Source organism: Bidens hawaiensis, unplaced genomic scaffold (assembly GCF_021521415.1).
Source record: "Bidens hawaiensis isolate Kalapana, Puna unplaced genomic scaffold, B.hawaiensis_p1.1 tig00042346_1, whole genome shotgun sequence".
NCBI classification, from domain to species: Eukaryota; Viridiplantae; Streptophyta; class Magnoliopsida; order Asterales; family Asteraceae; genus Bidens; species Bidens hawaiensis.
Window position 1 is genome coordinate 151,181 of NW_027497497.1, and position 18,425 is coordinate 169,605.

General features: G+C 40.0%; 1 protein-coding gene across 1 annotated transcript; it reads left to right on the forward strand.

Moving 5' to 3' along the window:
• The first annotated feature begins 13,179 nt into the window (after nucleotides 1–13,179).
• Nucleotides 13,180–13,838, forward strand: LOC143593559 (NAD(P)H:quinone oxidoreductase-like). The gene has a single exon (XM_077073156.1). The coding sequence runs from the start codon at nucleotides 13,194–13,196 to the stop codon at nucleotides 13,782–13,784; it is 591 nt and encodes a 196-aa protein (XP_076929271.1). The 5' UTR covers nucleotides 13,180–13,193; the 3' UTR covers nucleotides 13,785–13,838.
• Nucleotides 13,839–18,425: the final 4,587 nt, after the last annotated feature.

Sequence of the window (18,425 nt, forward strand, 5' to 3'; positions counted from 1 at the left end):
TTCTTTTTTATGTTTTGCTTTTTCTATATATTTTAATCTTCGTTTGAGAAAAAACAAGAAAAATAATTAGAAAATTTATCCCAACTACGGGTTTATCGGAAGATTGACCATCTCAAATTGGTCTCTATTACATAATTTACAAAATTCACTCACATATTCATAGGAAACAGGCTAAGAATGCTTTAAATAAACCGATCCAAGCCTCCAAAACTCCAAAGGGTAATAAAGTAAATTGCTATGAATGTCTTAAATATATATAAACGAAACCTCCCTATATTATTTCAAGCTACCAGATTTCTTTATTTGTAAATGGAGGTTTCTCATGTATTTGACTCGAATTCACGGGTATGAGTCTAACCAAACCCAGATATCCCTTAAACGGGCTATAATATCTAATTAATTTAAAAATTAATCTGACCAAATAGTTGATATGAAAATCATATAAAATATGGGTATACTAAAAATAGTATCCGATTTTTTATAAAAAAAAGATATTGTTTATAATTAATAAACAATTTTATAGTAAAAAAAAACGGGTCATGGATTTCACAAAGTCAAATAGCTTTATAAAATTAGGTAATAGCATCTAATTAATTTGTGAAACTTTTTCATTATCAAATTCTAAGTAAACTTGTTGGTGCATAAATGTTAGTAGTTCATAATCTAGTGTCTGTAATCGAGTCTGTATTGTTATTTATGTTTTTGTTTAAAGCGAAGTTGTTAACAAGTTCGCCTAGGCGAACTTGTTGAACAAGCGAAGTTATGGACAACTTCGCCTGAACATATCAGGCGAATTTGTCGTGTATTTATATATAGGTTACGGATTGTTTAAAAACGAGTGGTTCAGTGAATCGTGTGATAGTTGTTAGCAGTTTTGGTTAACGAGTCTGTAATAGTGATATCGTATCACGTGTTCGGTTATCAATATAACGTGTTCGTTTATTGTATCGTGTTTATTTGATTTGCTTTCTACACTCGTAACGATCTACGCAGGGATTCCGCACCTGAGTAGAACGCGATATCTCGTGTGATCCGTCCAGGGAACCTACAATTGGTATCAGAGCTTTTGCTCGATTGTGTGGTTCGGGATATTCACGCGGGTTTAGAAATCGTCCCGTTTTGACTATTCGCGGGACGTGTTTTTGGTGTTTTTGATCATTCTTACCTCCTACCATCGTGTTCAAGCCTTTACACCGTCAAAAACCTCGTTAAAATCCGATTTACAGATCTGCAGAAACTTCGTGTTCATCAGGCGAAGTTGCCGTCACTGTGCGTAGGGTTTCGGCGAAGATATAAGGTTAAGCGAAGTTATCCACAACTTCGCCTACCTTCTCAAGTTCGCTTAACTCAAGCGAAGTTCTCTACAACTTCGCCTACCTCTTAAGTTCGCTTACCTCAAGCGAAGTTAAGAATCAGCGAAGTTAATCAGCAGTGTTATCAGCGAAGTTCTTCAGCGAAGTTCTCCATAACTTCGCCTACTTCAAGCGAAGTTATCCGTAACTTCGCCTACAGAACTTTAAAAAAAAAAAAAAAAAAAAAAAAAAAAACTTTTAACTTTTCAGGTTTCTTACTTTCGGGAAAGATGTCGTCGATCAACATCTCTGAGTTAGTGAAGATGGAAGTTGAAGCAGGGTCGGCTACCAAGGCCCCAAGATTGCTGAAGGGAACCGATTTCGTTGCATGGAAGGATCGGTTCATACAGTACGTCAAATACCAGGATGCGAAGATGTGGGTATGCATCCAGGATGGGTATATTCCACTAATTATGGAGTATGAAGGTCGTGACCAAATCAAGAAGTATAGTAAAATGGAAGAAGAAGAGAAAAAGATGTATGAGGCTGAGAGCAAGGCTCATGCTGCTATTACTATGGCTCTTCCACAAGAGATCCTTCATACGTTTAGAAAGTACACATCAGCAAGAGAGCTTTGGGAAGCTCTTGAGAGCAGATTTGAAGGGAATGTAGGAATCCGGGCTTCAAAGATAAAATTGCTCAAAACCCAGTTCTCAGTCTTCAAGTATTTGAAGAATGAATCTTTAGATGATATTATCACTCGATACTACCATATGATGACTGAATTGAGCAATTATTCCATTTCCTACCGAGAAGAAGAAATAGTTGAGAAGCTTCTAGATGCTCTCCCACCAAAATGGGAGATGTACACTGTGCCGATGAGGGAAGACAAAGACTTTCCCACATATGATCTAGAAACGGCAGTCAACAAGCTCAGAACCTTTGAGCTTAACATAGCCAGAAAAGAGACCTCTATGGATCAGGTTCAAGATCCAGGTATGTATGGAGCTAAAGTCAACACTAGCTCAGGATCGAAGACTGAATCGGCTGCCTACTACACAAAGGGAGAGTCGGGCCCCAACTCATCTCATGAGGGGCATGTGTCAGTTAACACAAATGGGGATGTTTGCTATGTAGCAGCTGGATCGAGTGGTTCTCAACCCCAGGTAAGCAAGAGTAGTTGCTCTTCAAGTGTTCCCAGCAACAACTACTCCAAGATGCCTATGAGTGTCAAGTCTGCTGAAGAGCAGTTTGGTCTCTATGCTTCTTTTATCGCTTCCTATCAGAACTATATTCAAGGGAAGATTGTTGATCCAGCTATGTTGGATGAAGATTACGATCAGATTGATACTGACGATATGGAAGAAATGGATCTACAATGGCAGATGGCCATGATTGTGAGGAAGGTGAAAAGGTTTATGAATAAGACCGGTAGAAAGTTTGTCGGAGGAAGACCAGGGTTCGACAAGTCAAAGGTGAGATGCTACAATTGTCAACAAAACGGTCACTTTGCAAAGGAGTGTAGGAATGAGCGTGTAGAACGTGGTCAAGGAAAGTCTACACAGCATAATGAGGGAAGAAAAGATTATAGTGCCATGATTTCCAGAGGAGATGGTGAATACAACTGGAACCTGCTTTCTAAAGAAACTTTTGAGCAGGCAAATTTGGCAAAGGTTGAAACTGAAGAAAGTGAGAGGGCTACCAAAGAAGAAAAAGCTCTTATGGCAGATGACAATGACCAGCTCTCCGAGGTATGTTCTAAACCTATATGTTCAAAATGTGAGAACTTGTCTGAGCAACTAGCAACCATAACTGATCAGTATGTTAGGTTGGATGCTGAATTTAAAACCATAAAAGAAGATCATCACTTTATTAAATCAAGAGAAAATAATTATAAAATTAAAATAAAAGCTTGTGAAAAAGATGTTAAAAGTTTAAAAACTAAACTTGCTGAAAAAATTGAAGTGATTGATTTAAGTTATGAGGTTTTGGAAGAAAAGACCAAACTAATTGCTGAGAGAGAAAAACAGATTGCTGACCACCAGGTGAAAGTGGTGGAACTGAATCGAAAACTGGAGCAGTTCAGAAATTCCTCTGCTATACTTGATCACCTTGTTAGTGATCAAGGTTCCTCAGTCAAGAGGGGAGGAATCGGTTATCATGAGGTTCCACCACCGTACAATCACAATTACACTTTTAACCCTAGTGTTCAGAAATCTGTTGACTTTGAGGTTGCTCAGACAGTGCCAATTAAAGTAACCATTAAAGAACCAAATGTTAGTAGAGGCGAAACAAGTTCGCCTGTTTCAAGTGTTGAAATTTCTGATCAAAGTCCAGTCTCATCAGATTCGGATAAGTCATCCGAGTCTGGTAAGGCAAAAGAGGAGGTTGTGTTACCCAAGAGTGGAGAAAAAGATAAAACGAATAAAAAGAGTACTCCACTAAACCCGTACGTCCCACCTTATGTGAGACGAACGGGCAGTAATATAGCCTCGACATCTAAAACACCTGTTGATAAAAAGGTTGAACATAGGTGTTGTTTTAGATGTAATCAATTAGGAAATCTTGTTGCAAATTGCCCTCTGAAGCAGCGATTCAGAGGTGTAAGGCCTACTAAAGCTGAGAATAGACCTAATAGTAATTATTATGCTCCTAAAAATGAAAACCACTTAAAATTCAAAAATGTGAATAATTCAGGTTTTCATAGAAACAAATCTCAGTTTTACACTTCTAATAACCAAACCACAAGCTATAATACTTTCAATTCTCAAAGGTTTGGAAGGCCTTACAATCAATCTTCAATAAGATATCCTAATGGGACTTACAGGAGTTATCGAGATACTAACTTTGGAAAGCCAAAGTTTGGGATGTATAGATCCAAGACCAATTGGTCTTGGGTCCATAAATTCTAATCTTTTGCTTTATTGTGCAGGAACAGTTGAACAGGGCTGCCAACAATCTTTGGGTTGTAGATAGCGGCTGTTCCCGGCACATGACGGGTAACAAATACTTGTTACACGATTTGAAACCTGTTCAAGGAGGGAGAGTAAGCTTTGCCGGAGAAAGTGGAGGCAATATTACTGGAAGGGGAACGGTGTCGAACGGAAAGATGACATTGGAGAATGTTAACTTTGTAGAAGAATTGAAATACAATCTGCTAAGTGTGTCACAAATTTGTGATAAGGAGTACACCGTTCATTTTACAAAGAACGAGGCGATTGTGTTGAAACCAGGTTTTCAGATACCTGAGGAGTGGATTTTGATGAAGGCTCCACGTGAAAGAAATACGTACACTATGGATATGAGATCAACTGAAATGGCCACGGCAGAATCATGCCTTATGACAAAAGCGAGTGAAACAGAGTCCGAATTATGGCATAGGAGAATGGGGCACATTCATCTTCGGAAGATGAACCACATTGTCAGGAATGGGCTTGTGCTGGGCATTCCCTTGAAAAATTTCAATTTTGAAGATAAATGTATAGCGTGCAAGAAGGGAAAGCAGCACAAGAAATCCCATCTCACCAAGAAAGTCAATTCAATTGCCAGTACTCTGGAGTTGCTTCACATGGATCTCTTCGGTCCCATGAATGCAAAAAGTCTTGGAGGAACTTCTTATTGCTTGGTGATCACTGATGACTACTCACGATATTCGTGGGTGTATTTCCTGAAATCAAAAGACGAAACGGCTCAGATGGTGAAGAATTTGATTACCAAAGTTGAGAACGTTATGGATAAAAGGGTTAAGTTCATTAGGAGTGACAATGGAACGGAGTTCAAGAATTTTGAGATGGAGATCTTCTGCCTTCAGAGAGGGATTGAACACCAATACAGCGCTCCGTATACACCGCAACAGAATGGAGTGGCTGAAAGGAAGAACAGAACGTTAATTGAAGGAGCCAGAACTATGCTGGCTGATTCGAAGCTTCCTGTGGTGTTTTGGGCTGAAGCTGTTGCTACAGCTTGTTATGTTCTGAATAGGGTCTTAACTGTTAAAAGACTTGGTAAAACGTGTTATGAGCTTATGCATGGGAGAAAGCCCAACTTGAGTGGTCTTGAACCATTCGGGTCCCCTTGTTCGATTTTGAAGACAAATTCTAAATTTGGTGAAGTAGCCGATGAAGGAATCTTAGTCGGTTATGTTGTTGGGACTCCCAACAGACGTGTCTTCAATACATCGACCAGCAAGGTTGAGGTGGTGTGTAACACCAATATCACAAGTTACCAACCGCCAAAACCAAGCAACGGACCTGCTGAGTTTTTCGACTATGTTAAACTTTTTAAGTCTTTTAACATACCGTATTTGGATATTGCTGAAGAAGAAGAGAGAGTTGCTACGAAGATGATCCTTGATGAGGAAGAAGACCTATTGCAAAGACAGCTGATCGATAAATGTCAACCTTCCTCATCAAATACTGTCGATACCCCTACTACCTCGACTGAAGAAGAATTTTTCAATCCGTTTCACTCTCAGCATGAATCAACCATTGACGAGCTCTCTTCTAACTTGGAAGACAATTTGCATGTAGGTTCTGTTCCGACCACGAGAATTCATAAAGATCACCCTTTGGAGAATGTGATTGGTGATGTGTCCTCCGGTGTACAAACAAGAAGTAGCTTGAATGAGCACACCTGTGTTTACACAAGCATTAAGGAGACAGGGATAATCAACGAATGCTTGTACACCTGCTTTATCAGCCAGACTGAGCCGAAGAATTATCAAATTGCTCTCAAGGACAGCTCGTGGGTCGAAGCCATGCAAGAAGAGTTGGCTCAGTTCAAGAAAATGGAAGTTTGGGATTTGGTTGAAAAACCAAAGCATGTGCATGCGATAGGCACAAAATGGGTGTTTAAGTGCAAGAGAGACGAGAAAGGGATTATCATAAGAAACAAGGCGAGACTAGTTGTGAAAGGATTTAATCAACAAGAGGGTATTGATTATAATGAAGTGTTCGCTCCTGTGGCAAGGTTGGAAGCCATTAGATTGTTTTTGGCGTTTGCTGCATATAAAAAAGATGAAGGTATTTCAGTTGGATGTGAAGAGTGCGTTTCTGAATGGGAAAGTTGATGAGGTTGTGTATGTTGAGCAGCCTCCGGGTTTTCCTGACCCAGACTTTCCAGACCACGTGTACAAGTTAAGCAAGGCATTGTATGGACTACATCAGGCACCTCGTGCCTGGTACTCAACTTTATCAGATTACTTGCTTGAAAATGGGTTTGAAAGAGGGAAAATTGATAGCACGTTGTTCGTTAAGAGAGAAGGAAGCGACTTCCTGCTGGTGCAAGTCTACGTGGATGACATTATCTTTGCTGCATCAAAAGTCTCCATGTGTCAGGAGTTTGAGGCCATCATGAAGAAAAGGTTTGAAATGAGTGCTATGGGTGAACTAACTTTCTTTTTAGGATTGCAGGTTGATCAGAAGAAGGATGGGATGTTCATTCATCAGACCAAGTACGTCCATGATGTGCTCAAACGATTCAAGATGGAGGACAGCTCTCCATTCGACACTCCAATCTGCGTCAATCACAAATTGGGTGCTGAGTCAGACGGTGATGCAGATGTGGACCCAACTCAATATCGGGCTATTATAGGTTCTTTAATGTACTTAACTGCTTATAGGGCTGATATAATGTTTGCTGTTTGTCTTTGTGCTCGTTTTCAGGCAAACCCAAAGGAATCTCACATGAAGGGTGTGAAGAGGATCTTGCGGTATCTCAAGGGCAAACCGAAGCTGGGGTTGTGGTACCCGAGAGGAGGAGACTTGGAGCTAGTCGCTTACACAGATTCTGATTATGGAGGGTGCAATCAGAGTCGGAAGTCAACAACTGGAGGATGTCAGTTTCTTGGTGGCAGATTGGTGTCGTGGCAATGCAAGAAACAGACTTCGGTCGCAATTTCAACCTGTGAGGCAGAATACATGGCAGCATCCAACTGCTGCTCCCAGGTTCTTTGGATTCAACAACAGTTGCGCGACTATGGTCTGAATTTCTTACTTACACCTATTTGCATTGATAACACAGCTGCTATCACAGTAACTAACAATCCCGTGAAACATAGTAAAACTAAACATATTGACATACGTCATCATTTTATATGGGATTGTGCTGAGAAGAAACTGATTTTGCTTGAAAAGGTGGATACGCTTGATAATTTCGCTGATCTTTATACTAAAGCGTTTGACAAATCAAGATTTCAAAACCTTATTGAGTTGAATGGGATGATCAATCCCGAGTAACCATGCTTTTTATGTTTAATAAAAAAAAAAATATAAAATAAAAAGAAAATCACTATCGCTTAAAATTATGTCGGTTACCACAGTTTGAAGGACATGTCTTAGGATATGTTTGGTCCTCATTTCTACTTGTAGAATATGAGAATAGCCATTAACCAGATGACTGAAAGTGACTGGGGCGGTTTATGATGAGTTTTCTTTCTTTCGCTAAAAATTAGTCGATCATACTTAGTTAGAAGGACACATACTTGTATGTGGTCGGTCCAGCTGATCCATTAGATCTTCGGGATAGCCGTTTACCTGAAGACTTTGTTTTGGTCGGGGCGATAAATGTCAAAAATTTTTTTGGGAAATGAAATTATTTTTCAAGTCTACTACTTCGTAAGAAGTACGTTTGCTATGTTAAACAGAAAATTGATCCAACCTTGGAAAATGATAGATATACTAACTTTGTGTGCTTAACTAGTGAAGTTATTAGGCTTAAAAGGCTTTAGGACAGTCATTGTATGTCATGGTAACTTTTTATGGTGCGTAAAAGTAGACGTGATACAAACTAAATCTACTTGATTTTACGTGGAAACTCCTTACGAGTTTTGCATGTCTTCATATATATCTTTCCGAATGATAGGCAGAAAAGCGATTACCCAGTCATACACGAGCCCATGTGTGTTCTGATTCCCGTGAAGATAGCGTTTTAAGAAACTGCAGTGATCCAGATTCGGGACTTGCAGTTGGTTTACTACTCTGAAGTCTATGTAAATTTGTGAGTTATTAAAAAAAAAAAAAAAAAAAAAAAAAAAAAAAAAATTGAGTTATTGAAACATTATATAGCTAAAAATGTCAAGACTTCTCAATCATAGAGTAAGAAGGAGAACGGGAAGCAGATGAAGAGTAATTACAAACTTAATCAGACACTATGGGTCGAGGTCAATTCGGGGTGACTTGGGGAAAGCCAAATACGCTTTGAGGATAGATAGGAGGCATCAATATTTCTGAGTTGTTGCCCACTTAAATTTTGAGGCATAATTGAAACGATGAAAACCATCTTATGTTATTTACCTGCTTACAACCTGGTTCCTTGTGTCATAATACAGCTAAACACGGATCTATGTGACAGTCACATACTTAGTATGATTCCTGTTCGGATCTTTTCTAAAACGTAGCAGTCCCTATCGAGACTGAAATTTGATCCCTTATACTTAAATTGTTTAAAGTTTTCTTTTTATGTAGTTGTATTTTTTTTTATATATAACAGGTTACTTGGACTTGATCGTGTCATTTAGTTCTTAAAGGAAAGTTTTATAACTTGATTGAAAAAATGTTAAAATTATAAGGTTAAATTTTGTAAATATAGGCGATGTTGTTGAACAGGCGAAGTTGTGGATAACTTCGCCTAGGCGAAGTTACAACTTCGCCCCTATATAAGGATTTTCAAGAGTCAAACAATTCATTATTCTCAACTCAGCGAACTTATATCCTCCGTTTTCACAGCGAACTTATATACAGATCCATACTTGTTTTCTTTCTTCGATCTCAAACCGATTTAAAGGTTGGTTGGGTTATTACATCGTATTATCCGTTCATTGATGTTAATCTAAGGTTGTTTCGACAACCGGGTAATAACCTCGGACGACCGATCCTTAAACCCGATTTCAAAACTTGTTTTCACGCGGTCATGTACAACCTGGTCGTTTAGTTATCATTAATATCATGTGTTTTAGCCTCCTCAATCGTCAAAATTAATCGAAACATCGGATTTTCGAGTTTGAATCAAACTCACTGTCGCCGATTCATATTCAGGCGAACTTAAGGTTTAGGCGAAGTTATCCGTAACTTCGCCTGACGCTCAACTTCGCCTGAAGCTTAAATTCGCCTGAGGCGATGTTGTGGTGAGGCGAAATTAAAGATGAAGCGAAGTTGTTCCCAACTTCGCCCCAACTTTAACTTCGCCTGGATCCTTTTAACTTAACAATTATTAGACGAACTTAAAGATGCAGCGAAGTTGTTCCCAACTTCGCCTCAACTTTAACTTCGCCTATACAGTTTTTATCACAACTTCGCTCATGGTAACAAGCGAACTTGTGTTATGTCTTAATGTTTATCTAACTTGGTTCGTTTGTTGCAGATATGGCTGCTGTTGCCGGTGCTGGAGGTGCTGGAGGCAATGACGGAGGAGACAATCAAAGGCAATTCTTCCCGGGTCACAATATGTACATTACCTTAGACCCGGAAGCGAGCGGAGTAGAAGACTACCGTGAGATCATTTCTTTCCTCATTCGCTCGAGGATATTTCATGCAATCACGACGACTCTGCCGATATCCTTACCCAATATCGAGGATTTCTGGCAGACGGTGGAGTATGATTGTCGTGTTGAGCCCCCGGTCATGAGAGCAACAGTAAATAATCAAGAAGTTCAGTTCTCATCTGAACAAATTCGGGTGGCGTTACGCTTTGGAGAGGAGACTCGGGACGACCCGACTGACTTTGTGGCTCCGTTTCGTGATGGAGCGTTTCTGCGAATGGGCTATTCTGGTCCATTGGGCGATACCCAGAGACGGAAGGGGTTCCTGCTTGATCAGTGGCGCTTCCTCATGCACGTTATGATAGTATGCATGTCTGGGAGGAAGGCGGGCACTGACGGTATGGGTGCGACCATGCAGTCAGCAATGACTGCTCTGACTTATAACAAACGTTATAGCTTTAGTCAGATGGTCTTTTACGAGATCGACAGACAGAGGAGGGCGATAGCTCGGGAGCGGTTCATAATGTATCCAAGATTCATCCAGATGATCTTGAACCATGTGGCTCCGAATTTGCCTCAACGACGCCCGATAAGATACGTGGAGAGTGTGAGCAAACGTATCTTAGCTCAATGTCGCACATCCAGTGCGAGGAGCAAGCCTGAACTGCGTCCAAGGCATACTCCACTCTTCGGGTACTTGATAAACCCGGGGTATGTGCCATCTCGGGGGGACGAGTTCAGAGACCCTCAACCACAACAGGCAGGAGCAACTCGTGATGTACCTACTGTGCCTGTTGTATCGGCTGAGGAGGATGTTGACCTTGATGCTGCATTTGGCGGCCAAGGTTTCTTCGACATGGATCGTTTTGATCCACATGAAGAAGTGCAGGTCTCTGCTGCACAGGTGAGGGAAGTGATTGTGACCAGAGCAGCTACGACGGTGGCTGACTCAGATCTTGACGACGTTATGGATGAGGCAAGGAGGATGTTGGTGACTAGAGAGAGGACGTTGGGGAAGAGAAAGAGGACGGTGGATGATAGTGAGTCAGAGGAAGAAGAGGAGGACATACACAAGTTGATCAGACGTTCGAGACGTGAAAGGACAGGTGCTGGTATGGAAGCTGGAGAGACTTCACGTGTTATACGTTTTGCTCCATCCGCACTGTCAAGTATGTCAATTGTTCCTACTTCTGTACAGGTTACAAGCGCTGCAGATGTTCCTGTGGTGGCTACATCAGCTGTTGGCATCCCATCCATCACGCTACAGACGACGACTCCGGAGATTGTGTCGTTACCACCTCCAACGCTTACTCCTTCAGAGGTGGTGGCACGGTTTGTAGAGTCGACGGTCGTCGCAACTGCAGGGTTGTCGGTCACGATACCACCTGCGGTTACGTCCACAACTGCTTCTGAAGTCCCGGTTACATTCGAGATCCCTCTTCAGTATACTCAAGACACATCTAACATGAGGTTTGATTTCGATGCAACCCTCTCAGACTCGGAGAGAATAGCTGCACTTGAGCGGGTCGTGGCAGAGCAATCGTGGATAAACTTTATCCAGACCCAGGCTATTCAACGCCTTTTAGCAGAGAATCAACTACAGTCGTCCCTCCTGGTTGAACATGGGCGTATTATAGATGCTATGAAGGAGTTCTTGGCATCTCAGGGGGAGACAGGCTGTAGAGGCGACGAGTTAAGGACGAAGAAGAGAAACGACAGAGACGATGATCCCAATGCACCGAAAGGTGCCGGTGGTGTGTTGCCAAGAACTACTCAAGCTCTTGGGACTTCCACAGCTCAGGGGGAGTCTGCAGGTGCAGTTGGTGGTGATGAGGTGGTGATGGTTGATGATGTGATTGATGCGTTGAGAGAATTAGATGATGATATGCTAGAGGATGATGATGTGTTTGATGATGATGTGCTGCCGTTTGAGGAGATTGAGAAGATTGGCGCACAAATTGTGATTGAAGATGAGATTGAAGAGGGTGAGATAGTAGAAGAAAATGTTGAACACGAGATCCTAGATGTGGAGAAAGCCAATATGGGTACTGAGATGGAAAACGATGAGACTGAGTGGGAGGAGCAGCCTAGGTGGAAGGAAGGCTGTGCTCATTGGTTTATTAAGACCAAGAAGCCTGCTGTTCCAACCATGTTCAAGAAGAGTTATAACATCAAAGGCTATGCTGAGTCGAAGAAGGGAATTATCTGTTGGATATATGATGAACAGATAAAGTTGTTTGTGGTGAAGCGTTTTGATGGTATTCAGTACTTCAAGAGAACCTTGAGATCTCTCAATACATTGCTGGAATGTGAGGTGAAGGATTTGGCTAGGTTGGGCCTGATTAATAGAAGTGACGACAACATGGCAAGAGTTATTGGGAAGATCGTGTGGAAAGAAAGCATAAAAGAGAAGAAGTTTGATTTATTAAAGCCACAGAAGGGAAAGCTCGTGGAAGATACAGAAAGGGGAATGAGAGCAGATGGCAAGCCATGGATGGTGATGAAGTACAAACCGATCCGATGCATTAAGGAGGTTCCAATGAAGACTATGCCTCAAGATGTGTTGAAGAATCTTAAATGGTGGTATGTTGATTGCCAGACTGTTGAAGCCGTGATGGAAGACGAAGACGAACAAGAAGTGCTGAGGGTGTATGATCCGATGCATCTTGTTAACTTATCGAAAGCTGATCTGCAAGTGTTGAATGAAAAGAAGATATTCTATATTTCTGCTTGGAAGGACGAAGCAAGGAAATATCAGCGAGTAGTCACGGTATGTATTAGAGAAGGAGTGCATGCGTGAAGATACAGGATTACAAGACAAGAGCTTAAAGATCGAGATATGAAGCTACTGCCAAGGGGGAGTCTGTTGGTGCATAAATATCAGTAGTTCATAGTCTAGTGTCTGTAATCGAGTCTGTATTGTTATTTATGTTTTTGTTTAAAGCGAAGTTGTTAACAAGTTCGCCTAGGCGAACTTGTTGAACAAGCGAAGTTGTCGTGTATTTATATATAGGTTACGGATTGTTTAAAAACGAGTGGTTCAGTGAATCGTGTGATAGTTGTTAGCAGTTTTGGTTAACGAGTCTGTAATAGTGATATCGTATCACGTGTTCGGTTATCAATATAACGTGTTCGTTTATTGTATCGTGTTTGTTTGATTTGCTTTCTACACTCGTAACGATCTACGCAGGGATTCCGCACCTGAGTAGAACGCGATATCTCGTGTGATCCGTCCAGGGAACCTACAAAACTATTAACTTTGTTACAATACATTAAATTAAAATAAAAAAATATATAAATACTAAAAAGAATAATAAAAACAACTTCGTAACACATGACTAAAAACTAGCATTATATCTGTATGGGATACGGAGATAAAAACAAGCATCTCAAACCAATCACTCAAAAGACTCGAAAGTCAAAACATGAACTCTGTGTTATCCCTCAAACCCACCATCAACGTTGCTGCCATATGCGGATCCCTCCGCAAAGGTTCCTTCAACCGCGGGCTTATCCGAACCGCGATCGAATTAAGCAATGAATCCGTTGATGGTATGTCGATCGAGTACATCGACATCTCGCCCTTACCCATGCTCAACACCGATCTCGAAATCGACGGAAAATATCCACCAGCAGTTGCCTCTTTTCGCGAAAAAATCCACGACGCCGACTGCTTCCTCTTCGCTTCACCCGAGTACAATTACTCGGTCACCGCACCCCTAAAAAACGCCATCGACTGGGCGTCCAGGCCGCCTAACGTGTGGGCGGATAAGGCCGCGGCCATAGTTAGTGCTGGTGGCGGCTTTGGTGGTGGAAGGTCGCAGTACATACTCCGGCAAAGCGGGGTGTATTTAGATATTCATTTTATTAATAAGCCGGAGTTTTTTCTGAATGCGTTTGAATCGCCTGCGAAGTTTGATGATGAAGGGAATTTGATTGATTTGGAAGCGAAAGAGAGGTTGAAATCTCTTCTTCTTGCGTTGAAAGCTTTCACCTTAAGACTACAAAATAAGTGAGTCAATGATGTTTGCGGATTGTTGTTGGTGTTTTATGTTTGGATTGTTTGTTGAATGATTGGTTTCATGAGTCATGTTTGTGAAAATTATTTGTTTTCTTTAAATCTCAATCTTTGTATAAAGCGCTAAGCTTAAGCCTACCATTTCTGTTCTACTAAAACAGCATCCCAAAGACCACTGTGATAGAACCCAGTTGGAATCGGATTTGAACTTCCGGTTCAAGTCTTAACTTCACCTTCAATGCCAGTTGAGCTACTAAGTTTATTTAGTGAAAGAAAAGGATGAAAGAGAATTAAAGAGAGATTAAAAACATGGTAGAAATGAAAGAGTTAATTAACTACAGTTTTACCTAGTTCGATAAAAATTGTAAGAAAAGCAAAGGTTTTATATGTTACAATTTTTTTCTAAAGTCTCTTCAATTTGGTAGATTTGAAAGGAAGAATAAATTAAATTTTTCTTCAATTTATCTTATTTTCTCTTCATATCTTTTCTTAGTAAAACTTTGGAATATAACTTTTTCTGTTAAATTCTATCTCGTTAAATGTAACTCATGAACGTAACTACATTTACCGGGTGTAAACGACGCCCTCTCAAGATTTACTTAAAGCTTATATCAAATCAAGTTTAGAACAGCTAGAATCTAAAAATAGTTTATTCGAATATGGAGCTCTATTTGCTCATCGAGTCCAAATCGGTTTTTATTTGTCTACACATAAATAATTAGTTGGGCTATAAAAAGAATAAATACCGGAGTAATAGTTGCTTTGGCATAATGGCATTGGTATCATGCATATAAATTGGACGTGGCTTTAATGGTAGAGTACTCACTTTACAAGTGAGAGGTAGGAAGTTCAAACCTCACTATCACCAATTTATATGGGAGATATGAGGGATGACCCTGGCTTACCAAGGTTCGAGTCCTGATCTCACCCGGTTTTACCAGCTCCTCGCTATCATGCCATTTGACGGGTGTAGGGGGTCGGGTTTTATCCTCAAAATCTCTCAATAGGTGGACCGCTAGGGGCTCCGTCCGTCCGAACTCGTGACCGCTCGGGCTACCTTTAGCCAATGGGGGCCGCGTACGGTATACCCGATGTTACTTAGTTGGCCGTTCAAAAACAAAAGAATTTTAGCCTATTGTTGGTGGGCCCAGGGATTGGAAATGTGTTTTGGGTGACATATTTTTAGGCATCTATTTGATTGATAATGCGATGACAGTAGAGGGGTGAAAAAAACCTGGTTTTGGACTCGGAACCGGACCCGGTTCTACGTTACTTGTGGTACTAACCAGATTTTGGTTTTTCAGAGAAATCGTATTTGTACCCGTAAACGAGCCGGGCCAACTGGAACTGGTTCAGTTCTATCCGGTTAAAACCCGGACACGGCCCGGCCAAAATCCGATAAAAACCCCACAAAACCGGTTAAAAACTAGACCATAACCAGAAACGGATCATACTTAAATTGACTTATTTGACTTTTTTTTACCAATCCCGAAACACGAAAAACCCCGTTGACCACCTCTAGATGATATTGGACCAGTGGTGCAGGCACCTGGTGTTATTAGGCTCAGAGGGAATACAAAAGCCCAAAAATAGAAATTCTAACAATCGAATGATTAGCTTTTGATTTTGTAATTCAATGAAAATAGCAAGACTTGTAATTGATAATTTGATATTGGGTGAAATATATGTCCATTACTGACGCAGTTTCGACTAGCAATCAAATGGCTCAAGAACACATTGATTTCATTCAAACGATTCAAACTGAATGATTCGGTTAACAAAGCTTGAAGTTTACAAATCTCTATTAAAATCAATCAACTGTCTAAACAAAAGACCTAACAAGGCTATTTATAAATAAAAATAAACATTTGAAATGGGTCGGGCCGGACCGACTTAATGAACCGGATGCTCCTGCATCATACTCCCGCTCTTAAAAAAAACTCGTCCTCGAGTTTTGCCTCCGGGGTCGAATGGAACATCAACCCGCTCCTTATTTATTATCATCCTGACCCGAGTTGACGCTTGACTTGTACCACCCGGATCGAAAGGAGCATCAATTGGTTTCATGTTCAGTAGCGATTCAAAAACCGATTCAACATATGTTTTTAAATCTTTGCCACAATTTAAACCTCTAGAACTGCATGAATTTTGCATATTAAAACCTTGGATTAATTTCTTTTGAGAACCGCTTTGAGTTTTAAGAACTCGAAAGAACTCAACGTAACAAAAAAAAAAATTTTAATTTTTTTTACACATGTGTAATACGTAAGTGTAAGTAATGTACAAAAAATTACAGTATTTTTTTACACACCGAATCGACTTATTACACTTGCGTAACTTACATTTAAACTTGTGTAATAATCAAAAATACTTATTATCTCTTCTGATTCATTTTTTAATTAAATTTAATCTCAGCCATATATTTCATATAATTTAATTAAACGTGTGATCCAGAATTAAGTTCTCAAAGTTCTTACAACTCATTAAGTTCTCAAAATATCTCTTCTCTTAAAACCTTCATGCCCACGTATATTTTCACCATGAAAGGAAATGCATTTTCAAGTAAATCATGAACATCCATATTAATTATATTATCTCCTTCCTTATACATAACAATCATGCAATCTCTATTTTTGTTTAAATCCTTATTTTGTGCACTTGACCCTTTAATTTGTAACTCATAATTATCGTGAAGATTATCTTCATATTTGGTAACTCTATTTTTTTCCATTTGAATATTCATTCCATTATAAAACTCCACATTCATCGTTGATTAGTCATAGCACCCTCAAATTGAAATCCCGGTAAATTAGAACCAATAATTAATCCATTCTGTTCTTTCGGCATGAAAGACGGCTCAACAAAGGCTGCCGCTGGAACACCGGTCACCACCACAGAACCTCCATTAATTTTGTTGTCAGGTTTCATAGACTCCAAACAATCTTCATTGTCACTACCACTACCACCGCATGTCTTATCACCACTCATGATCACCATATTTTCTTCCTCATGCTCATAATCGTCATATATGGGTGGGGACGCATAGAAAAAATCAACGATTTTATGGTACTCCTACTCCCTAGAATACTCAGTTACCTGGAAATCAACTATGTCTTCATCGAACCTCGGTTCTTTATCAAACTTCGATCAGTTTTCCGACAACTCATGATAGATTGGTTCATAGAACCGAGGTGGGTGACTGTAAAACGGCTTCTCCTCTTCGTCATCACCTTCGTCCCAGACGATTGTGCTCAACTCGGTTTCCGTCTTACGCATCTCCCCCGTAAGCTCGAGCTCGGATCCTCTGTCGAAGCCGCGTGATCTTTTGTTGTACTTCAAGATCTCGGACTCGTTTCCGGAGCCATTTGATCATCTTAAGATCCTGTGGGTAAGAATAGACTCCGTCGCTGCCTCGGTCGGCGACTCTGCGTGTAGGGCGTCGATCTTCTCCACGAGCACGTTAATCACCAATGTTCTTTTCGATGCCTCAGTCGGCGACTCTTCGAACAAGAAAACACTCGCCTTCATGTAGAGCCATTTGAATAACCATGAGCTCTAATACCAACTGATGCAGTTTCGACTAGCAATCAAATAGCTCAAGAACATATTGATTTCATTCAAACGATTCAAACCGAATGATTCGGTTAACAAAGCTTAAAGCTTACAAATTTCTACTAAAATCAATCAACTGCCTAAACAAAAGACCTAACAAGCCTATTTATAAATAAAAATAAACATTTGAAAAGGGTCGGGCCGGACCGACTTAATGAACCGGATGCTCCTGCATATGCAACAATTACCAAAACTTCTAAGTTGTATTGTTCGGAAGTTGACTATATTCTTGTACCAGTTCGGAAATTGTTTTTTTTCTTTTAACTAAATATTTACAATCTTGATATTTGAACCTCTAACTTCCTATTGTATACCTTAACCACTTTATTACCTCAACAAAGTGAGAATGAGATGTTCCAAAATATTTAATTGTCACTTCGTTTTTATATTTTCTACAATTTAATAAATTTATATAATTTTCCAGCAATAAAACATAAGAGAGAAAAACACAAAAACTTAAGAAGGGAACTCCAATTCAAGGTCTTTGTTAGACCACTTTGTACATAGGTTTTTGTTTAAATGATTAAAGTTTTTGTATTTAATAGGGTTTTAACCTCTTACCTCCTATTTCATATCTCCTATTTCATATCATAATCACCTTACCACTTTATCAAAGTGGGAATAACACTTTGTACTTAGTTAATTTTTTTTGTATTTTTTGTTATTGCTTATGCATATATTTTATGTAATTTACTTGTTTATACTACAAATTCTATTCTTTCAAAACGTATTAGACCATGTCGACGGTTCCTCATCTATTCCGACCATCGAAATCATCCAGGGCGATAAAGCCTCTCCCAGTCCCCTATTTGCCTCATGAATTGTAGATGATCAGAAGGTCGTAGTCATTGTTAATGCATCCTTTTTGGAAAAAAGCAATGCCGGAAATTTTCAGTCTTTCCACTGCTCGCAAAATCCGGCTTGCTTTTGAACAAGCAAATAGTAACACTTCTATTGAACTTTATAAAATCTTCATGTGCTTGGTTGCGGATTTTGGCTGGGAATTCAAAACGTATGTGATCAGTTA